General features: G+C 39.2%; 1 protein-coding gene and 1 long non-coding RNA gene across 4 annotated transcripts in view; one reads left to right on the plus strand and one right to left on the minus strand.

Annotated features, from left to right (window-relative positions):
* The window catches only part of LOC138154844 (uncharacterized), an 83,920-nt gene that overhangs the window by 51,509 nt on the left and 6,286 nt on the right, over nucleotides 1-26,125 (plus strand). For all 3 annotated transcript variants that reach the window (XR_011166690.1, XR_011166689.1, XR_011166688.1), the window contains exons 4-5: nucleotides 3,558-3,672; nucleotides 14,322-14,457. This is a non-coding gene — a long non-coding RNA (uncharacterized lncRNA). The remainder of the gene's footprint in view (nucleotides 1-3,557; nucleotides 3,673-14,321; nucleotides 14,458-26,125) is intronic.
* Nucleotides 25,231-26,125, minus strand: part of RPUSD4 (RNA pseudouridine synthase D4) — a 39,172-nt gene continuing 38,277 nt past the window's right edge. The window contains exon 7 of the mRNA XM_069079849.1: nucleotides 25,231-25,627. Coding sequence (XP_068935950.1) covers nucleotides 25,526-25,627 — 102 coding nt within the window. The 3' untranslated portion in view covers nucleotides 25,231-25,525. The remainder of the gene's footprint in view (nucleotides 25,628-26,125) is intronic.

The raw sequence follows: 26,125 nt of genomic DNA on the forward strand, positions 1-26,125 counted from the left end.
CTCCACTCCACCCAAACACATACTCCTTTTTTAAGTTATTCTAGCTACTAGGTTCTCTGGAACTGTACAGGGAGGGTCCCCAGTATATAGGGTCAGGGTGACCCACTTTAACACTTCATAGAGATGGCTTAAGGTTTTTGCACAAGAGTTGTGCCATTCAGTCTTGAGAGCTCTGAGCTGTGTGTCACAGGCAGACTTTCCTCCCTCTTCTCTTTTTTCTACCACTACCCTTTATCACTGCTGTCCTGTGAGACTCCATGTCCCAGACAGGTCTTAGACCAATGGCTTCTGCCCTCAACTGTGGACTCCTGGGATGCTTTGACTAAACAGAATCTGGATGACCTCAATGTCAATGAATCAAAAACATGCAAACTAAATCTCTCAAAAAACTTCAGACAATGTGTTGAGATACAATGTGGGGGAAGTGCTCTGGGAGAAAATATACATCAACTGAGAACACTGGAAATGTTGGAGAAATAGCATGCTTAAATGGGGCTTTATGATTGCAAAGTACTTTTATAGCCATTTTATTTTATCTTCCCATCAGACTTGTGAGATAATAGAAATACTATCCACATTTTAGCAATGAGAAAACTGAGGTTCAGAGGTGTTACGTGATTTTCCCAAGGTAGAACTAAATCACAAAGTCAATACACAAACCCAGGTCATCTGATTTTAAATTCAATGTTATTTTAATGATGCAAGTTACTTCTTCAAGTAAAACCAAATCTCAGCAAGATTTAGCCCTGCCTATTCTCTTTTGTACTTTCTTTTGTTTTCTCCTAGCTTTCCTCACTCCTTATCTCCATTTAGTCATTGGCACCTACACTGAAGCACTATTTCCAAGACTACCCTGGCCCATCCAGATATGATTATCTTTGCCAATACATGTTCCTTACTTTCCAAATCAAAACTCACCTCCTCCATCAAGACTTCTACTTTCCCAATTGATAAATGGTCAAACTATATGAACAGGCAATTTTCAGAGGTAGAAATTAAAGATATCTATAAGCATATGAAAAAATGCTCTAAATCACTATTGATTAGAGAAATGCAAATGAAAACAACTCTGAGGTATCACATCAGGTCAGATTGGCTAAGGTGACAAAAAAAATGACAAATGCTGGAGAGGATGTGGAAAAATTGGAACACTGATGCATTATTGGTGGGGTTGTGAACTGATACAACCATTCTGGAGAGCAATCTGGAACTATGCCCAAAGGGCTATAAATAAGTATATACCCTTTGACCCAGCAATACCACTTCTAGGGTTGTATCCCAAAGAGATCATAGAAGTGGGAGGAAGACCCGTATATACAAAAATATTTATTGCACCTCTTTTTCTGGTGGAAAAGAACTGGAAATTAAAGGGATGCCCATCAATTGGGGACTGGCTAAACAAGTTGTGATATATGAATGTAATGAAATACTATTGTGCTATAAGAAATGAGGAGCAGACAGACCTCATATTTACCTAGAGAGACTTATACAAACTGATGCGGAGTGAGAAGAGCAGAACCAGGAGAAATTTGTATACAATCACAGACACAACATATGTGTGATGACCAATTTTGATAGACTGGACTCTACTCAGCAATGCAGGGTTATAAGTCAACCCCAAAAGACTCATGATGGAGAGAGATGTCTCATTCAGAGAAAGAACTAGAAAGAACCGAGTTTGAATGCAGACCGAAGCAAACTACCTGCTCTCTTTCTTTTTTTTTGTTTGGTTTTGTTTCCTCTTTTCCATTGTTCATTCCATCAGTTACAGTCCTTCTTTACAGCCTGACTAATGTCTAATGTGAAAGTATTTGCAGATCCTATACTTGATTGCATGCTGCCATGGGCAGGGGAGGGGGAAGAGAGGGAGAAAATTTGAAACTCAAGGGTAAACAAACAAATTAATAAAGACCAAAAAAAAAAAAAAAAGAGTGAAAGAGAGGGGAAGGAGATAGGGAAATAGAAGGAAGAAAGAGAAAACAGAGAAAAAGAAAAATAAAGAAAAAGAGATAAGAGAAGGAAGAGAAAGAAAATGATAAAGAGAGAGAGACAGAATGAGAATATGAGAATCATGTCTCAGGCCAGATCAAGCATGACCCTCTTCTACTCATTTGGGACAGAATCTAACAGGAGGGGAGCCTGCAATCAAAGCACTATCTCCACCCAGATAAATAATTTAATAGCTATAGAGGCACTTCAGTTTCAGCCATCTCAGCACATGCAGGTTTGGGGAAGTGCTCAGCAGGCCCCAAGTCACATTCAGGGTTCTATTGATGTTCTGAGCTTGTTCCTTTCACTGTTCCTATTTATTAAACAAAATAAAATATTTTTTGAAAAAAGATTTCTTCTACTCAACTCTGGTAACTCCATTACAGGCAATTCCCAACAACTTGTGAATGCCTTATTCATTTGAAAGTCTAATTGAAAATCCCAAGGCATTTTCCCATAGAAATAGTTTCTTAAATGACAGCATCAGAAGATTTAGAGCTGAAAAGAAATTTAGAGATCATCTAATACAATACTCTCAATTTACAATCCAATTCAATCTAATAAACGCTAAGTGCCTACTATGTTCCAGAAATATAATAAGCTCTTATTTACAGATCAAAAAACTGAGGCCTAGAAGTATTTGGTGTCTTGCCTAAGGCTACATAGTAACAGGAGTGGCAGAACCAGGATTATGTTGGACAGTATTATGAGCTCTTCCTTGACCAGTTCATAAAGCCATAAAGACTCAGATTAATAATCAAGTAATTCAGCTCAATGCCCAATGATGAAAGGGAAGAGAAAATTAAACAAGCAAGATCTTGTGAGAATGAACATGGAAGAAAGCAGCATCTGGTCCTGAGGATATATTTTGGGTAAAATATTCATGAAAAACCAGAAAAAGACACCATAGGAAGGTAATAAAGTACAATCTCCTTGGGAAAATCACCTAGAAATAGAGACAATTTCACCTGACAGCAGTGGGGTCTAATAGAGAGAGGGGCTGGACTAGTCTCAGTTCTATCATCAACACTGTCTGACCTTGAGCAAATTACCTGATCTGCTAGACTTTATTTTCCTCATCTATAAAAATGATAATTATGTACAATTGGTGAGAATTGAATAAATTCTTCTTCAACTTCTCTACCCAAGTTATGTCCCACTCAGACCATTACCTTCACTCCCTCTCAACCAGAAAATTGAACTTTGACCCTAAAACCACCCTGAGTTTTGATAAGACGGCTTTGACCTTAATTTGTTTCATTTCAGCTCTCCACTAACACTCCATAGACATCTCCAGTTACGCCCCTGTCGTGTATCCTCCCTGACTTCCCAGCTCTTCTTTATATAATTTCTTCTCCCATTTAGAATGCAAGTTCTTTGAGGGCAGTGACTGTCTTGCTTTTTATCTGTATCTCTGGGACTTCCCACAGTACCTGGAGTATAGCGCATACTTGATAAATATTCTATCTACCTACCTATCTATCCATCTGTAACCTCTGGCTCAAAGGGCCAGTTGCATAAAACTATTCTCACTGATGGAAACTGATTAATCAATGCTCTGAGCCTAGATGAGAATTGGAGTTGAGTGAGAGCTGGAAAGAAGAAAGATTCTGGACTTCTGGCTTCCAATCTTGAGAAAGAAGATATGTAGTTCCAGTCTCCCTTCAACCTGAAGAAAGAAAAGTAAGCTGGGAATGGGGATATAATCAAAGTGCCAGCTCTTCTACATGCTGGCATCTTCTTAGAGTCTTTCTTTCCCTTGAGGTACATGAAGAAAGTCTGGAATGGCATTACTCTCTGTCTCTCTCCATCTTTCTCTCTGTGTCTCTGTCTGTTTGTCTGTCTCTCTCCCTGGAAACCAGAAGACCAGCATCTCTCTCCTCTCAAGCTTTCACCACTGAATAATCAGTCTTCACCAGTGAAGAGAGGGAAAGAGAGAATCCTATATGAATGGACTTTGAGGCTCAAGTTACATTTCTCCCCTGGGTCAAAACTCTTTGCAGTTCCTTCCAAAGATCAGCTGAGGTAAACCTGATACCTTTAGTTATATAGTATAAACAAAAATGCCAGTGCTTTAAAACAAGGCATCCCAGATAGACAAGTAAAACTAATGGCATTAATAGTACATGTAACAGACATGGCATAATACAGAGTATGATCTAGGAAGATACTACAGTCACACTCTTTCTTTCGGTTGAAGGGAGATGGGAACTACCATGTTTCCCTGATAATAAGGCCTTTCCCGAAAATAAGCCCTCCCCTTACTGTGTAAGATTCCTCTAAAATAAGCCCTCCCCCGAAAATAAGCCCTATTGAGATTGCTACTGTAGTGAAGGTGATCCCCTGCACTACACGCTACATTACGGTACCCTCTGTATGCACCGTTCCCCCCCCCAAACGCACACTGCGCTCTGAGCTGCATCCAATCAGAGCTGCAGCAGTGAGCGAGTCATCCTGTTCTTCCCCAGTGATTTGCTTGCTGGCGCCATTGAGAGCAGTGCTGCGGAGGAGAGCTGAGGCAGGACAACATAAGCCCTCCCCTGAAAATAAGCCCTCTGGTGTTTTTCTTTCCAAAAAAAATAATAAGACAGTGTCTTATTATCGGGGAAACACGGTACATGTCTTCTTCTCAAAGCTGGAAGCCAGAAAACAAACAAACAAAAAAAAACAACAACCCTCTTTTTTCTTTAGTTCTGACCAACTTCATCCCTCACATAGGCTTAAAGCATTGATTAGTCAACCACCACCAATGAGGATAGTCCCTATAAAATTAGCCCTTTGAGCTAAGGGCTATATATCTATTTAAATTTTAGGGTGAGGAGAGATGAAATCAATGTAACTGAATAATATTGTGTTGTAAGAAATTACAAATATGAAGAATATAAAATAAGATTTATATATATTTATGTATTTTTATATATATAAAAATCATTATATATCAATTTTATATATACAAAAAATATATATTTTATATATACAAAACAATCTGGTTTTCAACTCCATGGAACAAGATGCTCCTCCCAGGATAAGCTTATCACTTCTAATCTCATCACCATGCTGTTAACTCAAGCCTTAGATAGCAGCTCCCTCAGGCTCCTCTCCCCTCTAATTGGAGGACTGGAAGATGGAGTACCAGACTCCTCCCAAAGCCTTTCCTTATAGAGGGCAGAACTTGGATTGCTAGCTCACTCCACTTTGCATCTGCAGCTCTGTCTGGTTTTCACCCCACCAAACAAGATGCCTCCCTACTTTACTAGCTTCTTTTTATGTATTGTCTTCCCCCATTAGATTATAAGCTCTTTAAGGGTATAAATATCTTTCTTTTTTATATTTATGTCTGCACTGTGTTTGGCACAGTGCCTGGACTTAGTAGGCACTTTAAAATGTTTATTGAATTAAATTATTGAATATGAAGTTGTGAAGAATGTAGAATAGGCATGAATGAATGAAAAAAAAAAACATTTATTAAGCACTTATTATCTGCCAAGTTCTATGCTAAGCACTGGAGATTGAAATAGAAAAGCAAGCAATCTCTGTCCTAAAAAAGCTTACGTTCTATTGAATTGAACAATTGAATTGTTCAATTGAAAGAGAAAACCCGAAGGAGAATGATGGACAGGGAAAGGTGATTTGGTCTGGGAAATTAACAGGATAGACATTGGAACTAGAGAGCAGCCCATTGAAAGGATTTTTCCAGAGGCAATAAGTAGTGCTGATTTTATTACAGTTTTAGGAGGAAGGGATGGAAAAGTGGAGGGGGTTAGAGCTCCTCCTCAAAAAGGGAAAGTAGAAAAGGATTAATTGGGAAGATGACATTGTGGTCCAAAGTCTTAAATGGTGAGTAGCTTAGTCCCTCCTTGGCATGATCTTTAGAGGTACAGTTGAGGGTGGAGCGGCAATGGAACCAGTGCTAAAAATAGGCAACATTAAGATGAGGACCAAGTACAAGATACACTGATTTTGTGGCTATTCAGTTGTTTCAATCATTTCTGACTCTTTGTGACCCATTTAGGGTTTTCTTAGCAAGGATACTAGAGTGGTTTGCCATTTCCTTCTCCAGCTCCTTTTACAGACGAGGAAACTGAGACAAATAGGGTCAAATGACTTGCCCAGGGTCACACAGCTAGTAACTTTCTGAAGCCAAGGAAGATTCTTCTTGCCTTCAGGCCCTGTACTTTATCCGCTGGGCCAACTTTTGTTGTTATTATTGGGGGGCAGCTAGATGGTTCAATATATACAGCTTCCCTGTATACACTGACGACTATAACTACATAAATAACAAGATCAACAGCAAAGGAATAACTAAAATACACATAGAAAAAAAGATCAGGGACAGCTAGGTGGTGCAGTGAATAGAGCACCAGGCCTGGAGTCATGAGGAATTGAGTTCAGATCTGACCTCAGACACTTAACACTTACTAGCTGTGTGACCTTGGGCAAGTCACTTAACCCCTATTGCCTTGCCTTCCCCCTCCAAAAAGAAAAAAAAAAAGATCAGACAGGGATAGGGAAGCAAATAAGATCTTCATGCTATTATTTTGTTAAATTAATATACATGTTTTTTTAAAAAAGAAAGCAGTTTGGATTTTATAGTTTTTATATATGGTCTCATTTTTATTGTTTACTTTTTTGAATATTTGTTTTTGTGGATGATTATTAAGTTTATAATTGTTAAGATTACTAATAAAATAAAGGTTTAGACTAACTTGTATTTAAGACATCTTACAATTCTAAGTCCAGGTGAGGTGGTCATTTTCATTTGTTAGAGGAAAATTTTCTGGGTAGTACTAGCTGCCTCTGGCTCAGGCTGGAGCTGGGGCTGGGCTCATCAAGATGACTAAAAAAAACCAGCTTCTTCTGTGCCCAGTGTGCAGGGAACAAAATCCTGTACTGAGGATTTGCTGGAGCAGGATCACACAAGAAACCATGTTCCCCACAAATCAGTGCCTGAGCAAGGCGCCTCTGTCTGCAGTACAAGCCAGGATTTACTCCCATCTAGGCCTATTCATGCATCAGAAGAATCAGACTCCTGGCTGGTGCTGCCTGGACAGGGGCTTCAGAGGGTAGACTTGGAACCATGACATTTCAGTTCTTCTAAATGGCAGATGTCTTCATGTCTGTTCAGGATTCTTGGCTGTATCATGGAGAATCTGAAGCTGAGGACGGGGATAGGAATGTGGCTCTACTATCACAATGGGGGTGAATTCGGGTTTTACAGCTTCTCCCAACTCATCCTCCAAACCCCCAGTGCCCCAAAGTGAGTTTGAGCTCAGAGATTAAAAGATCATTCCCTCACAGGAAATGAAGAGCTGTTGCCAAGACCTCCGGCTGAGAAAATATGAACAAGATGCCTCGTGATAGTTGATGAACTCCCAGCTCTTGGGGCCTCAAGGGAGGGAGGGAGAAAGTAAAGACAGGCCCCTGTCCCAGGCACTCCTATATTTGTGTCTATCAGAGGTGGAACATGTAAAACACCTGGCTATCCCTTGACATTCATGGAAACAAGAACTGCCCCATTGAAGGGTGGCAAGGCAGCATGGTGGAGTTGAAAGAAAAGTCTATTCCATCTATTCCACTTTGGGAGCCTTAGTTTCCTTATCTATAAAAATGATGGGGTGGTACTGGATGTTCACTAAGGTTTCTATTGGGTCTATAAGTCTTTGATTTTAAGTCTTGAAGGAGAAGCTAATAGAGGTCACAATGGAACTGGTGTTTGTCCAGTCTAGTGGTTCTTATACAAGAACTCCTGCCCTTAGCACAGTGTCTGGCACATACTAAGTGCTTAATAAATGTTTACTGATTGATTGAGCTCCAAGCCAACACCCCCATTCCTACTCATCCCCTCGTCAATCATCAGGGTTTGGCTATCCTTCTCTATGATGTCAGTATCATTATGGAGTCCAGGTCCAAAGCAAATTTGTGCTTTGTAGTTTCAAATGCAAACCCTAGTCATTGCCCTCTTAGATCATAGGAACATGAGATCATAGATTTAGCATTGGAAAGGGCTTCAGAGGTCTCTCATTTTCCATATGAGGGAACTGAGACCCAGAGAAGTTAATTAACTTGCTCATGGTCATATAGGTAAGTCAGTGGCAAAACTGAGGTTACTGACTTCCTTTCCACTGAACTATGTGGCCTATTAAAGGATATAATATATAATATGCCACTGCAACAAGATATTCCAGGATGAAGCAATATGGTATTGTGCCTCAGAATCAGAGGAGAATAAGTTGGATTGCCACTGGGGTAGTAGAGAGCATGCCCCAAAGGAGACAATTCTAGAACATCTCTATACTAAGCTTCTACAGATCCTGAGCCTCAGTGCACCAATGGTATATCTGGAATTGTAGACTATGTTTTCAAAGATAGTGAGCTGAGTGCCTGTACCATGTATGAGGCATCTTCCAGGTGTGCTTTATTCCCCATCATCCTGGGATAAGCCTCTAGTACGGTTGTGAAATGAATGTTTAGTCCAGGCCCCAGGGATCTACTTCCTGACCTTATTCTTCCTTCATGATTAGGGTATTAGAACTATAAGAGATAATGGACCTCTCTGCATTGGAGACAGTGATGACCTACACTGGTCACATGTTCAGTGATCATAAAGCCCAGAGGACAGATTGCCCTTATCAACTAGTCATTCCCCACGCTATGTTGGACAAGTTCCCAGCTTCTGTTTCCATTAAGCCCATTATTCAAGGAGTCTGTTGAGGTGAAAATCTGCTCCCCATCTTGTTTCTCCTCATATTTTCATGCTTATCTACCTCTGCCCTAATCCTCCATAACTCATTTCCTTTTTTGTACTCTCATTCTATTGCAGACTCTGAAAAATTCATTCAAGTGCTAAGAAATTCTCCTTTATCCAAAATCTCATCTCTTCATATTATTTCCATCTTGCACTACCAGAAACCTGGCTCTTCCCAGAAGATCCTACCTCCCTAGCCACAGTCTCCAAGACTTTCTTGATCTTTCTTCTATACACTCTGAAGCATTGGGCCACAGGAAGGAGGAGGAAAATATTCTTTGCGCTTTGCTCACACTTCCAGACTTCTCCTTTGCCACCATAACTCACCAACCTCTTCTCCTGTAAGGCTTATGACAACCATCTTTGTCACCTGGTCAAAAGTCTTGTCATAATCATCTACTAGCCTTCAGGATATTCTTCTTCTTTCTCTTTTTAAAAGATTTATTGATTCACTTTGTTGTTATACTGTATGTCTGTCCAAATACATACTGCCTTCTGTACCACTACCACCACTACTCAGTGAACCTTCCGTTGTAACCAAAATTTAACAACAACAAAAAAAACCCAGCTCAGCAAAATCAATCAATACATCAATTTCATCGGACAACAGTTTTCACACATAGTTCTCCACCTTCACAATGAAGGGAGAGAGTTGCATTTTCTCATCTCTTCTGGGGAAGAGGGGCAAGCTTGGGCATTTTAATTATATAGCATTCAATTTCATTTTATTGTTCTTTCCACTTACCTGGTTAGAGTTATTGTATATATTATTTTCCTAGCTCTTTCTATTTCACTCTGCATCAGTTCATCTAAGTCTTTCCATGTTTCTCTGAATTCCTAATATTCATCATTTCTTATGCATAATAATATTCCATCACACTCACATACCACAATTTGCTTAGCCACTCCCCAATTAATGTCACCCATTTTATTTCCATAAAAGTACTGCTTTAAATGAAAATTTTTAAAAAATATACAGGGCCTTTCTATCATTGACCTCTTTGACCTCACTCAATAGTGGGATAGGTGGGTCAAAGAGTATAAAAATTGCAGTTGCTTTTTTTCCTGCATAATTCACAAATTGTTTTCCAGAATGGCTAGCTCAATTCACAGCTTGACCAAGAATATATTTATATGCCTATCTTCCCACAGTCACTCCAACATTGACTATTTCCAACTTTTGTCACCTTTTGTTAATTTTCTGAAGAGTTGAGTTAAGTTATGTTTCTATGATTATTAATGATTTGGAGTAATGTGTCATATAGTTAATAGTTTCTATATCTTCTGAGAACTCTTTATTCATATCCCTTGACCATTTATCTTTTGGGGAATAGTTCTTAGCCTTATATATTTGTATTAATTTGTCATATGTCTTGGATATCAGACCTTTTAAAGAAATATTTGATGCAGAGATTTCTCCCTGAGAGTTTCACTTTTTGTCCAAGCTTTTGTCCATGACTGTTTATGCAAAAGTTTTACAACTACTGCTTCTGCAATTACTTGTGTGACCTTGGGCAGGTAACTTAAATATTCAGACTTTAGTTTCCTTTGAACAAAATCAGGGAGTTAGACTAAATGGCCTGTGAGGTCCTTTTAGCTCAAAATATATGATCTTATGCTCCAACTTCATGTAATCAAGAAGGCCTAATTTTTGGTGTGTGTGATTCTATCTTTTATTTGATTAAGAATTTTCTTCCTAGTTATATAATTGTGAAAGGAAATAGACTTCTATCCATTTTTCTACAACTTTTAAAATTATATTACTTTTTATGCTTAGGTCCCCTAACCATCTGGAATTTAGTGGAGTATAAGATGTTAGAATAAACCTATTTTTTTGACAATTCTTTCCAGTTTTCTCAGTAGTTCTTGATAAACAGGGAGTCCCTTTCCAAGGAACTTGTGCTCTTGGGTTTATCAAATATTGTGCTACTGAGTTCAATTTATTCTCAATCTTGCTTACCTAATCTGTTCCTTTGATCTACTTTTGTATTTTGCAACTAGTGACAAATAGTTTTAATTATCACTGCTTTGTAACATAGTTTGAGGTCAGAAAGTTCCATTCTCCTTCCTTTTCTACTTTTTTCATGATTTAGTTTGATATTCTATACTTATGTTATTTCCAAATCTTTTCTGTTATTATTTTGCCCACCTTTAGAAAATGACTCCTTTGAAGTTTGACTGGTATAGCACTATATCTATAAATGAATTTTAATGTTATTACCATTTTATAATATTGCCATGGCCCCAGTGAAAGCAGTGAAGATATATTCTTCCAATTATTTATTTTTCTCTATTTTTATAAAATGTGTTTGTAATTTTTCTTCTAAAAATCTTGAGTGTCATGGTAGATTGACTCCCAAATACTTTGTGCATTTTGTAGTTATTTTTAATGGAATTTCCCTTTCTATTATTTCCTCCTGGTTTTCATTAAAAGATCTAGATCATAGGATATTAGGATTTTGAATTAGAAGAAATCTTAGAAATAACCTAGCTTAACACCCTAATTTTGTAGCTCATGTAACTGAGGCCCAGACAAATAAGTGACTTTCCCTAAAGTCACACAAGTGATAAGTGGCCTGGCCAAACCAGGTTTTGAACTTAGCTACTGTGACTTCAATTTCAGCACTTTTTCCACATGCATCACATTGTTATTGCTATGTATAGAAATGCTGATTATTTTTGTGGATTTATTTTCTATCTGGCTATGTTACTGAAGCTATGAATTGTCTCAGCTAGAGTGTTTATTAATTCTCTGGTGCTTTCTACACATACCATAATATCTTCTGCACTTAAGATAACTTGTATCTCTTTAATTTTTTTTTCTTGTGGAGAAGATGGAAAGATGTGAACTAGACTAGAATACAACTAGGTTGATTTGTATCTGATTTGAAGGCTGGACTTAAAGAATAGTTAACAATCCAAAGCCAACCTGGCAGAAGGTCTCTAATGGAACACCTCAGGGATCTGTGCTTGGCCCTGTGCTATTTAACATTTTTATCAATGAGTTTTTTAGAGGGCATAGATCCCATTTTTATCAAATTCTCAGATGACATAAAGCCCAGAGGGATAGCTAATAAAGCGGATAACAAAGTCAGGATTCAAAAAGATCATGGCAGGCTAGAGCATTAAATTGAATCTAATAAGATGAAATTCAATAGGGATAATTGTAAAGCCTTACACTTAGGTACAAAAAAATCAGTTTCACATATAGTTATCTGGAAGGTAACCTACCATGATATACTCATGACTTAGGTGAACACAACTGCAAAGTAATAAGGGAACACAATTGGAGAGATACTCATTGTTCATGGTTGGGACACATCAAAATAATAAAGATTATGATACTATCTAAATTAATTTACTTATCTAGTGCCATAACAACCAAACTATCAAATCTTCACAAGAAATATTTCTGAAATCCAGAATATATAAGACATTGATACAAAGAGCAAGAGTGATTTGCCCCAACACGTAAGTGGACAAAGGCTAGGAACTAGCAGCTTTATTTTTTGTTTGTGCTTTCTTTCTTAAATATTTTAATTTTTTATTGATATATTTTGTTTTTATATTGTCTTTATTTCTAAACATCTCACTCCTCCTCCCTAACCCAAGCAAGTTGTCCCATGTAAAAAGGAGAAAAAAGAGGAAAAAGTAGTTCTGAAAAATTAATCAACAAATCAATTGTCTAAGCAGCATATGCCATGTTCCACATCCATAGTCTCCCTCCTCTGCAAAGAAAGGAGGGAAGGGCAATGCCTCCTTTCTTTTGTGAGGCCAAGTTTGGTCATCAGAATAATAAATTGTTTTCTTTTTTTTTGTTCTTTCCACTAGCATTTGCTTTTGTCATTGTGTACAGGACTTTTCTGGTTCTACTTATTTCACTCTTCTTTGGCTTCTCTGAATCATGAAGACATAATTGCTATTTCTTATTTCACAGTAATATTCCATGACATTCATTTGCCACAGTTTGTTTAGCTATTCTTCAGCTGATGTTCTTTGTTGTTCCATGATGTTTCCTGTTCTGTTACCACAAAAGGCTTTTAGGGATATTTTGGTGTAGATGGGACTTTTCTATCTTTGACCTCATTGAGGTAAATGCCTAGCATTAACTCCAAATTGCTTTCCAGAATGGTCCATGGGTGGGGAACCTGCAGCCTCAGGGTCACATGTGGCCCTCTAGGTCTTCAAGTGTGGCCCTTGAATAAATTTTACAGAACAAGTCCCCTTTAATAAAAGGATTCGTTCTTTAAAACTGGATTCAGTCAAAAGGACAAAAAGACCCAAGGACCTAGAAGGCCATATATAGCCTTGAGGCTGCAGGTTCCCCACCCCTGGACCAATTTCCAGCTCCACCAACAGTGTAATACTAGTCAGGTTCCAAAAGAAGAGACAAAAATGACTGACAACTGCATGAAAGAATATTCCAAATAAAAGAAACACAAGTCCTAATCTTAAACTCATCAGCCTAGAAAAAATTTATGAATTATAAAAGTCACAAATGTTGAGGGGTAAGGGAGGAAACACATAAATACACTGCTACTGGAATTCTGTACTTGTTAAATTATTCTGGAAAACAATATGGAATGATCTTAGAAAAAGCACTAACCTGTACCTCTCAAATATACAAAAACACTTATAGCAGTACTTTTTATGAGAGCAAAAACCAGAAACAAATTTCATCAAATTCATTAGTGAATGGTCAGATTGTGGGATAGAAATATAATCTAATATTTTGCATCTTAAGAAATAATAAATATGAAGAATTCAGAGAAACTTGGAAAGATTTGTATGAACTGACTGATACAGAGCAAAGTAAACAGAACCAGAAGAATAAATTGCACAATGAACATAATAATATAAAGGAAAACATTTAAACTCTTTAGAACTCTGATTGATGTGGTGACCAATCTTGATTTTGGAGGACTGAGAATGAGGTATACATCTTTCTTTTGCCAGACAGGTGGTAGAATAGAGATGAAGGATGAGGCATACCTTGTTAAATGTAATAAATGTGTTGTTTTGCTTAATTCTAAAACTTTGTTACAAAGGAAAGATTATATTGGAAAGTGACACAATTTTTTTAAAGAGCATTAATAAAGACAGATGGAAGGAAGGAAAGAAGGAGGGAGGGAAGGAAGTAGGGATGGAGAAAAGGAAGCAAGGAGAGAGAAACAGAGGAAGATGGAGGAAAAGAAGGAAAGAGGGAAGAAAATAGGAGGGAGAGAGGAAGGAGAGGAGGGTAGGAGGAAGTGAGAGAAGGCAGGAAAGAAGGTAGGGAGAAAGGGAAGGAAGGAGAGAAGGAAGGAAGGAGAAAGTGAAGAAAGAAGGAAGGTAGGAAGGGAAAAAAGAAAGAAGAGAGGAAGGAGGGAAGGAAGGACAAAGGAAGGAAGGAAGCACAAAAACTCCAGGAAGAAGTCTAGCAAAAGGAATAGCAAAGGCAGAAAGTCTGGCATTTTGACATACAGCCCCAGAAACCATTCTCTCTGAAATCTAAGGGAATCATTTCTTTCCAGATGAGAGTGAGAGAAGAAATCAGAGAGTTTGAAATGACCTCAGAGGTCATCTAATCCAACCTATACTTAAACAGGAATTCCCTGGACAACATCTCTGCCAAGTGTTCATTCAGATTCCATTTGAAGACATGCAGTGATGGAGATTTCACTACCTCCTGACACAATACTTGTTGAGGGAAGAAGACATCCATACTCCCTGAGGCATTGAGGGTAAGTTTCTTAAGAAGGCTGCACATGAGCATGTGACCCTATAAGACTGAAACAAGGTCTTCCAGAAAATCTCACCAAGACAAAGAAAAGAAAAGATAGGGAAAAAAAAGAGAAAAGGAAGAGAAAAGAAAGGAAACGAAGAAAAGAAAAGAAAAAAGAAAAGACTGGGCTGAGAGTAAGGGAGGGCTTCCACCCACGCTGTTGTGGGCTGGAATCCATCTCCTGTTCTGTTTATTTAATATTCACTCAGCTGTATGGAGTTAGGTTAGCCACAGCTTACACAAAGCAGCCACCGTGACCACGGCGTGTAGCCCCGTAGGGGCTCTAAGCAGCTTTCCTTACTCTTTACCCCCTACTCATCTTCTTCCTTCCTCCCCATACGCATCCTTCAGAGTTGGTCAGGGTTAGGCAGCTGAGCAGAGGTGGTCACCTGCATGAGTCCCAGCAGTGGCACAGAATAAGAACATGAAGCCCTCTGTTCTGGTCAATTTGCTTTCCCTGTGCCTTTGTGTTTCTCATCACCTAAAGAGAACATGACTGTAGAGTCTGGTGAGGTGATAAATAAAAAGATCATGCCTCTGTCTCTGCACAGATTTAACTTAAACCATCCTAAATAGATAGGAATTCTGGTCTCTCCCCAAAGACCTCTGCAGAAAGATAATCTGAAGCCTCTCTCAAATGTCTAAGAGCCCTCATGGTCACAAAATAATTTTTAATTTAATCAAACATCTCTCCTTTCCTGCCTTGCTTTTGTCCAATTTTCACATTGTATTCTCGGCGGGAATAGGGAATTTATATCTTTCCTTTGAGGTTTACGAAGCTTTCCCTTAATTAATTCATTTGACCCTCAGTAACAACCCTGAGAGGGAGGTTGTAAAGCCATTCTCACTCCCATTTTACAGATAAGGAAACCAAGGCTCAGAAAGATTAAATTACTTGTCCACTAGCCAGTTTAGGGGGCTGGATTTGATCCTGGGTCTCTCCAGACTCCAATCCACTCAAATGGGGTTATCACACTCCACACAATTCTTTATATATTTTATTGTGAAATTCCCTCTTCCCTGCCTCTTTGGCATTTCCCTTTCTTCTTCCTTCTTATCCTCTCTATATCCCTTCTTTGTCCCCTCTTCAAATTCTCCCCCTCTCCTTTAGCTGTGGTATATAGCAGAGGTGTTAAAATTGGCAGCCCAAGGGCCAAGCAATTCCTGCATATGTCTTGAACCAAATTAAAATGAAATTAGGAAATATTTAACAAAATAAATAAAAATACAATACAGCATAATGTGAAAATGTGGGTTTCTAAGTCAGTATGCAGCCCACAGGAATCCATTTCTATTTGAGTTTGACACCATTGGTGTACAGTAATGACCTCAGGACTCTCTTAGAATGGAATGGAATGGGGAATTTTTTTTTTTTGGCTCCTCTGCATTGTATTTTGTGGTTATTGCTGACCACTACAGATGATTTATAAAAAGTTTCAAGATCTGGGGAGAGTCAGGTCACAATTTAGCAGATAATCTTTCAAGTTGCCATAGCCTTATGTCCTTAGAACCCCAAACATCCTAAATCAACAGCTATCTTTCCATTATGTAAATTTAGTTACTCCATTTTCATACATGCATACACATTTCCCTTCCTCCCTTGGCCCTTGGCCCTCTGCCCTCCTCCTTCTTTCTTTTTCTAGCTAAGGAAGAGACCTAGGGTGCACATGGGGTCCCTCTATCCCCTAGGCCATGGAAATCCAGCGCCATTGGATGCCCTTCTCCTCTGCTCAGAGGAATATGTCCCAATTTCAGTTCCACTCTCCCTGTGGCTGTGGTGGGTCTTTTCTGAATGAACTGACTGCTCGTAAAGCAAACCGATGAAAGGCAAGATGGACAGGAGGGGTCAGGGTTCACGAAAGCTGCTCCGCCTTCTGTTTCATTTACAAGTGACAGTCACCTCATTAAACCCAGTTCCCCCCACCCCCCAACCAGCACACCCCACACATCTTTGCCACCTTTCTCCCTCCTCCCTACAGCCCTGGACCCCAGCTTCATCAAAGACACTTGGTGAACTAATGGCCAGAGGAGGCTTCAGAAGCCGCACCCACTTTGCTAAAGCTCCTCCTCCAGAGTCAAAGGGATGGCAGTGCTTCTTACATGAACTCAGTGGCACTTCCGCATCTAAAGGACTATAGCCCCCTTCCAAAGTGTCACCTTAGGAGACTCTCCCTTTGTCCCCTTGATGTCACCATTGCTCAGGAGTTCCTCTTTTACAACTGCCTTCCCAAGGGACTTAGGAACCATAGAGGAAAAGCAGGAACATCATTTTACAGTCATTTAAAAGTCCATTTTAGTAGTCTTTATAAGGATATAGGCAGCAAGGTGGCCTAAGGGATAGAGTGTTGGGCCTATTGTTAGGAAGACCAGAGTTCAAATCCAACTTCAGATACTAGCTGTGTGACCCTGGGCAAGTCATTTAACCCTGTTTGCCTCAGTTTCTTCATCTGTAAAATAAGCCAAAGGAAATGGCAAATCACTCCAGTATCTCTGCCAAGAAAACCCCAAAAGGGTCATGAAGAGTCAGATGTGATTGAAAAACAACTTTAACAATAACATAGGGATAGGGACAGGACTTGCAATGCCACTTGTATAGGGAACTTCCAGATGAAGTAACTGACTCTACCAGTACAACCCAGCATCTTCTCTGCCTTAGAAAGTTGCCTAGAGTACCTTGGGAAGTAGCTGGCCTTGAGTTGCCCAATTAATATGTGTCAAAAGTGGGAATTGAATTCAGTTTTTTCTGGCTCTAAAGTCAGCTCTTTATTCACTAAGCCATACTACCTCATACAGTTTTTATTATAAGCATTCATAGTCATTTCAGAATTTTTAGCTTCTTTCAAGGCCTCGTTAGGAACCTTTTCTGATATAAGTTGCTAGTGTTCCCTTCTTCCTCACAAGGCCTTGAATTTATTTCTCTGTGTATATGTTATATCCCTCACTAGAATGTTAGGAATACACACACACACACACACACACAGATACACTCACACACATTTTAAAATCCTTGCATCCCTGGTACCTAACCCCATACTCCATGCATGGTGTTTAAGAAATATTTGTTGCACTGAATTGAGTTACAGCTCATTGTTTTGCTGTGTCCTGTCAGTGGTATTCTCCAGCTTGATCACCTATTTTATTTTTTAAAATTTTTCAAATTTTTTACTTAATTGTTTTTTAAAATTTATTTTTAGTTTTCAACATTCATTTCCCAAAGATTTTGAGTTATAGATTTTCTTCCCATCTCTCCCCTACCCCCACCCCAATATGGCAAGCATACTGAAAACCTTCCCCCAATCTGTTCTCTTATATCCCCCCTCAAATCCCCCCCCCATTACTTTCTTATAGGGCAAGATGGATTTCTATGCCCCATTGCTTATATATCTTATTTCTTGGTTACATGTAAAAAACAATTTATGATCACCTATTTTAATCAGCAGACATGACTCCAAAGCTCCAAATCTACCCTTAAATGCTGAAGATTTGTTACCACAGCAGATATTCAAAAGAATGAGCCATAATCTCTGAAGGTAATTCCAGAAGAGAAGTAAGAAACATGTTTTGAGCAATAGTAATAGGCTAGTTGTAATTACTTCCTGAAGGGATTGTTGTGAAGGGAATAATAGTCATTTGGATATTTACATTCTTTAAATAAATATTTTAAAATGAATAACACTCTATTGTCTCTCTTAGTAACCACTGGTCCTAGGGGGAGAGAATGTGGCTAGTGGTGAATGATGTAAATCAAAATACATTTACAAGATCTAGAGTTCTAAGGAACTTCAGATCATCAATTCCACCACATTATTTTACAGATTTGGAAACTGAGGTCTGGAGTCTAATTGACTTTGCCCAAGGTCACAGATCCCAGAATCAAATCATATTTTCTGCCTCCAAATTCCATTCCTTTTCCACTATATTATACTGCCTTCCCTTAGCATTAGCCACATAGACATCTCAGAGTCAAGATGACCAAAATAGAACTCAGTATTCCCCCTACCTCAAAGCCTTTCCTCTTCCCAATCATCCCCTCCATCACCCAATCTAGAAACCTCCATGTTATCTTTGACTCCTCACTTACACTTCATTCCCCTCCCAGTCCTATTCTTCTGGCCTTCAAAGCCATCTACTACTGCCTCATTTTGGAATTTCCTTTAGTTCCTGGGGCTTCCTCAACCTGGAACATACTTCTACTCCCTCTGCAAGGCTCAACTCCTCCCCCTACCTTTCTCCCATTGGTGATTGGTGATTGCTTCCTGGAACCTTCACGATGCAGAGATACCTAGGACAACCTGCCTAGATGTTCATTCTCCTTTGGACCCTGTTGCTGACTTTCTCTGGACTTCAAAACCAGACCTTCTCCTGCCCTTCTCCCCAGACTCTTACAATATTCTTTTGGTTGGTCACTCTGCCTCAAGACTCTCTCTACTCCACTCCATTCTCCACTCAGCTGACAAAGTGACCTTCCTAAAACACAGGTAGGTCATCCCACTACTCAATAAACTTCAGTAGCTCTCTATTACCTTCAGGATCAAATGTAAAATCCTGTCTGGTTTTTGAAGACCTTCGCTCCTCGGCCCCATCCTACCTTTCCAGTTTTCTTACACTTTACCCTCCTCTCCACGCTCCATGACCTATTTGTTCTTTGAACAGGATGCTCTATCTCCCATCCCTTGCGTGTTTTCACTGGCTGTCCCCTGTGCAAGAAGCTCTCCCTCATTCCTGCCACATTTTGCCTTATCTAAACTGGCCATCTTTCCACCTTTTGCAAGAGGTTCTTCCTTAACCCTTCATGGTTAGTGCCTTCCTGGGAAGACTGCCTTCCACTTATACAGTTATCTTACAAGTACATAATTGCTTGTGTGAAATTTCCTCCATTAAAATGTGAATTGCTTGAGGGCAGGGAACATGTTTTTGCCTTTCTTTGTATCTCCAGGGCTTAGTACTGTACCTGCCATATACTAAGCACTTAGTAAATGCTTTCTGACAGTGAAAATGGTATAGAGGGTGGACAGATCTGGTCATTCCCTAAAGAATTAGGTATTTCTTAGAGAGACATTAGCAGGAGTCTTAAACACTCCCCTTGGCTTCCCTTTATTGCTGCTCCAACATACTTTTCTGAATGTGGAAAACATTGGGCAGATAGACCTGTGGTGACTCGAAATGACTTATTTAGGAAGAATCTAGGGTGTCCTATTTCCCAGCTTAGGGCTACAACCAAAGCCCAAGTTGCCTTACTTCCCCACAACTCCATCTTGGTCCACTGGGAAAAAACAGAGATTAACATGGTATAGGACAAAGAATACAGAATTTGGAGTCAGAGAACCTGGGTTCAAATCCAGATTCTGTTATGGCCTTGGGCAAGTAATATAACCTCTCTGGGTCTCAGTTCCCTCAATTATAAATTGTAAAATAAGGTTGGACTAGATGGTCTTTAAAGTACCTTCCAGTTTTAAGTTCTATGATTCTACAAAAGGTAGTAAGTTGGTGACTCTTTTTCCCTGGACATATTAATTCATATTAATTATATTATTTTAAGTCATATTAGGCATAAGGAAAATGCTGCCCTGATCCTCACTCTGGGGCTCCCTCAGAATCTCCTGGATTTGGCAGGCCTAAGATTGTATTGGGTATTGCTGCTAAGGTCTCATTCACTCAGGATGAGTTTTTCCTGGCTCCAGAAGGAGGGAAGGCCAAGATCATGGTGATGGAGCTGCCACCCAGAGGAGAGATAGGGGATCAACAGAGAGTGAAGAGAAAAAGGGAAGGTCACCCAGAGACACGGATATAAGACCAGACATATACAAAGGGAAATGGGGAGAAAAAGAGACATATCAAGAAGGCGGAAAAAAAGTAGATCTCTAGTCTTCACCCCAGGAAGCGAGTATAGGAAGTACTCAAGAATGAGGGAGGTGATGATAGTAGTCACTGATCAAATTAGATGGACTGCCTTAGATAATAATGAATGGGTAATGAGTGTTTTCATAATTAATTAATTCAACATCCATTCACTCAATAAACTTTTATGCCTACTATGAGCAAGACAGTATGCTAATCACTGATGATACAAAGACAAAAGCAAGATTCCTATCCTCTAGGAGCTTATCTTTAACTTTGTGTTGGGGAGGGAGGGGAACTACACACAGATAACTAAATAAAAATACATACAAAATAATTTCAGGAGATAAGATGAACATTAGAGAGAGAGAGCATTCTAGGCATGAAGACACATGAAGACACTAAGACACAAGAGCAGGAAATGCACAAATATGAGCCAGACAAGTCTGGCTGGAACACAGAGTGGATGAGGGAAAATAATATATAATAAGCTTTAGCAGCTATTAGGTACCAACTAGATGCACAGCACTGGGAAAGATGGAAAATTTAGATAAGGCAAAGTTCCTCCATGGAGTTTCCAGTCTCTTAGGTGGTAAAGGACAGGACAGAGGGTCTATAACATATGCAGCCTGTGGGGACTTGGAGCACAATTTATAGGCATTTTCTCCCCACATTCTTTTTTCAAAGAGGGAGAAAGGCTCAGTGGGCATGTATAGACAGTGACAGATTTTTCCTGTTGGTGACTGAGGTTTTGCTCTGATCTTGCCCTCAGTCAAGTGACCAGAGAGGAAGTTTTTGTGTTTTTTTTGTTTTTTCCCTACTGTGAGATAGAAAAGTAACAGATATGAAGTATGGTGATGTTTCAAGAACTTGCAGGAAGATAATGTAATCAGGAGCCAGACAGGTTTCAGACCAGGGATATAGAGAGGAAGCAGGTAATCCTAGACACAGTGTTCAGTCCCAAGACTATCCAAAAGTATATTCTAGCAGTAGAAAGAAACTGAGCCCACTGAGTCCTGAGTTTGGAGTAACAGGAGCTACAAACTATTGTAGGGGGCTGGTGGGCAAGCAGAAAGCCACTCTACTCATTTGGGAATCTTACTGATTCTGTTTTAGTTACCTTGGTATTAATTTCTAACCCAATTTAATATTTACTGTTTCAATGCTATGTTTTGTCTGGAACAATAAGCATTGTAAGCCACAGAAAATATAGCCCTAGTTAAAGTTAAAAATCCCCAGGTTCCTGACTGGGTGGGACAAATGTAACAATCATAAATTACCATTAAAAGTCCCCCATGATTTAAAGCCTGGTCTGTGTATGTCCAGAGAGGTAGAAGCCATAGGCTACACACTTATTAGAAAATTATAAACAAAGCATTATGTGAGGTCCAAGGGTTAAGGTTGTTTACTGAGGAAAGTCTAATGGTGGAGGTAGCATTTGAATTGGGCTTTAAAGAACGGATAGGAATTCAACAGGCAGAGAGGACAGTCCAGGCACAAGGATAGTCTGACCAAAGGCATAGAAATGAGAGAGCATAAGCCATGGTTTTTAGTATAGTTTGGCTAAAGGGTAGAATGTATGTGGAGGACAGTTATATGAGATAAAGCTTGTAAGGTTAGGTGGCATCAGATGATGGAAGGCCTTGAATTCTAGGCAGAAAAGTCTGAAGTGTGGGGCAGCTATGTGGTGCACTGGCCCTGGAGTCAGGAGGACCCCCTCCAAAAAGCAAAAAAAAAAAGTCTTAAGTGTACTCATAGGTAAGGTGGGATTCATAGGCAATTGGGAGTCAACAAAGATTTTTGAGTGGGGGAGTGATATAACTAGATCTTTACGTAAGAAAGATTATCCTGACAGTGGTATGAACTGGAAGGAGATGGTAAAGGGAAGAAGATTCATTAGGATGTGCCTATAATAACTGGAGCAGGTGGTAATCAGATGGTGGCAGCAAGAGTTAAGAGGAGAGGACAAATTCAGAAGATACTGCATAGATGAAATTGGCAGACCTTGGTAATTGATCGGCTATAAATTATGAGAAAAGAAGAAAGAATCAAAGATAATCCGAGTTTCTAATCACTGTAGATCTTTAAGAGGAGACCAGATGTTCAGCATTAGGAACATTGTAAAAATGATTCTCCCTCAGGTTGCACTGGGTTGTACTAGAAGACTTCTAGGTCCTTACCAACTCTCAGATCCTATGGTTCCATAAGTGTGTGTATGTGTGTGTGGGGGGGAGGGTGGCACGAGGGGGGGAGTAAGGGGGTAGGGAACAGATAGAGACAGTGGTCTCATTTTGTTGGTTCATTTAGTTTTCTGATGTCAAAAGTAACGAGCAGAAATAAAACCAAAGAAGATAGAAGAAAAATAGTAGTGTGAGAGGTATTTGCATCAAAGTCTGATATGCAAAGTATAGATTGTCCCAAAAGTTTTAGGGAAGATTTAAGTTATTCACTAAGATTTTGGGGACACTTTGTATATTGGGAGTTGGCATAAATATTTAACACCATGATCCATTCCCCAAAAAATAAGTGGCCAAAGAATAGTTTTTAAAAAAGAATTTGAAACTATAAATAACCACGTGAAAACTTGCTCCAAACCAGTGGTATCAAACTCAAACAGAAATAGGGGCCACTCAACTGTATGTAAGTATCCCTGTGGGAACACATTAACTTAGAATACCACATATTAACATTATCTATATTTTAATTTATTTTGTTCAATATTTCCCAATCATATATATATATATATATATATATATATATATATATATATTTGCTTTTTGGAGGGGGAAAGGTAGGGCAACTGGGGTTAAGTGACCTGCCCACGGTCACATGGCTAGTTTTGTGTTAAGTGTCTGAGGCCAGATCTGAACTCAGATCCTTCCAACTCTAGGGCCAGTGCTCCACTCATTGTGCCACCTAGCCATCCCCTCCCAATTATATTGTAATCTGGTTCTGGCAGCACTCAAGATTATTGTGGGCAGCATGTCTGACGCCTTTGCTCCAAACCACTAATAGTATAAGAAATGAAAATTTTAAAAACTGAAATTTTCTTTATACCATGCAAACTGGTAAAAATGAATAATAAAATAGTTAAACAATAGATACTGGAGGGGCTGTCAGAGGGCAGGAACACTGATATGCTGTTGGTGGAACTGTGAAGTGTTCCAACTACTGTGGGTATTACAGAATTTTAGTTTTGAAAGGGGAGAAGAGCAGAACCAAGATGGCAGGGTAGAAGCTGTAACTCACCTGAACTCTCCCAACATCCACCTCCAAACAGCTTTCAAATAATTTCTCCAACTGAATTCTGGAGCAGCAGAGTCAACAAAAGGTCGGAGTAAGGCAATGTTCCATCCTAAGACAACTTAGAAGGCTGACAAGGGAGATCTGTGAAAACCAGGTGGTGCTCAGCCCAGAGCATAGTGTAAGCTTTGCCCCAGTAATGCCAGGGGCAGGTCTTGGAGACAGCTGCAACAGTGGTAGCAGCAGCTTTGGGAGGTCTCAGCCCACAGATGCTAAGGGGGTCAGACAAGCAATCAGAAAGAGATTACAGGGGACACTTTGCTGCCACTGAGTGCAGGACCCTGTTGCATTGCTCATATGCAGCTCTAGCATGAAGAGGATTGCTTGGAACTTGTGAATGCAGTGGTGCAGGGGCCTTAACTGCCTTTAAGTCTCAGATGAAATCCCATTCTCTATAAGAAGTCTTGCCTAATCCCTTTTAATTCTACCACTTTCCCTCTGTTAATTATTTCTTATTTATGCTGTACATAGCTTGCTTTGTATATATTTGTTTGCATCTTGTCTTACCCAGTAGACTATAAGCTCCTTGAGGGCAGGGAATGTTTTTTGCCTCTTTCTATATCCCCAGTTCTTAGCTCAGTGCCAGGAACATTGTAGGGACTTAATAAATGTCTATTGATTGATCACTATTGAATTTTGCCTTATTCTATTTCACTTAATTACATTGAGTATCAGGACCTCTTTAAATCTAATATATTACCGTGTTTCCCCAATAATAAGACCTATCCCGAAAATAAGCCCTCCCCTTACTATGTAAGATTCCTCTAAAATAAGCCCTCCCCCGAAAATAAGCCCTATTGAGATTGCTACTGTAGTGAAAGTGATCCCCTGCGCTACACGCTACATTACGGTACCCTCTGTATGCACCATCCCCCTCCCCCCCGTGAAACGCACGCCGCGCTCTGAGCTGCATCCAATCAGAGCTGCAGCAGTGAGTGCGTCATCCTGTTCTTCCCCAGTGATTTGCTTATTGAATAAAGGTACATTTTTTTGTTCACATTTACCTGTTTATTAAAATTGCTGTCAATGTTCATTAAAATAAGCCCTCCCCTGAAAATAAGCCCTCTGGTGTTTTTCTGTCCAAAAAAAATTAATAAGACAGTGTCTTATTATTGGGAAAACACGGTAGTTATCCCTCACCAGCTTCACATCCTTGGTATATTTGATGAGGATACTACCTGTGTCATTCTCCAAACAACACAAGGTTTCATTATTGAACATGTTCCCTAAGGAAGTCAGAGACAGAAACAGAGGTCCAATATATGCCAAAATAGTCACATTCCATTTCATGGTAACAAATTACTTCAAACAAAAGGGGGAACCCACTGATTAATGAATGGCTGAAAAATATGGTATACAAATGCAATGAAGTGCAGTAAGGGGTAAAATGGGAAATTCAGAAAAACAGAAATATTTGCATGAATTGATGCAGAGGGACATAAAACAGACTCAAGAGAACACATATACAATAACTAAAACAATGTAAATGGAAAAATCACCAAAAAGAAGTCAAACTCTGAGTTGACTTGACTGGAAAGAAACATAAAGGTCCTTGATAAGAAAAATGGAAGCACACAAAGAGGCAGGGAACTACTAGGGCAGATGAGATAACTACTAGATGTTTTTATTTGTTTTTCTTTGTCACAAAGGAGGGTTCAGTGAAGGAGAGTTTGGAATTAAGATAATAGAAATACAAAAAAAATTCAGTAAAACATTTTTTTTAAAATAAAGAAATGAGCAGACATCTTTAAATCCCCAAAGAAATCATTAGGGACTTTAAAAGATAAATATACTGCTAATTACATGTTGATATTGTTCATGAACTGATGTTCTTCACACAGCATTGAAAAGAAGCTTTGACATTACAAAGTGGTTGTTATCTCGTCTTAGCTAGTAGTCCCTTGGAAAGTGCTCAACTGAGATTCCTGCACAGCTGCCCCAGGACTCCAGTTAGCTTGCTTCTGGAGGTGCAGACATCTTTGGATAAACTGGGATTTAAGAACAGATATCATTTAGTCCAGTGAATCACTTGGTGAATGGATGTCTGGGGCCACTGTGAAACAAAGTAAATGTATTCCTCCTAGAGGCTTTCACCTCTGTCAACACAGTTCATACTGTATTCTTATTATAGTACCATAATTGGTTAGTTAGCTTAGTAAACCTTCTGTAATAGACCTTGGCAAGACAATGAGGGAAATGACATTGACTATTTGAAGGTTATAAGCAGAGCAGCAGCAAGTGTGTGTGTGTGATAAACAATAGATATTATATCCATTGAATTTATCCAATACAAAACAGAAAGAGGAAAGTTTGAAAACTTGACTGAATATATTATCCAGAAAGCTGGGACAATGTCTTATTCATCTTTGTATTTCCTATAGAACCTAGTTCAATAGTCTTATTCACAGAAAGTTCTTTGTAAAAGATCATTGGAAAAAATGCATTGATTTTTTTTAATAGAATAAACTATTTGACCCATCATACCC

Source organism: Petaurus breviceps, unplaced genomic scaffold, assembly GCF_028583685.1.
Source record: "Petaurus breviceps papuanus isolate PSGF00001 unplaced genomic scaffold, PetGlider_PUasm1.0 91133, whole genome shotgun sequence".
Classification (NCBI taxonomy): Eukaryota; Metazoa; Chordata; class Mammalia; order Diprotodontia; family Petauridae; genus Petaurus; species Petaurus breviceps.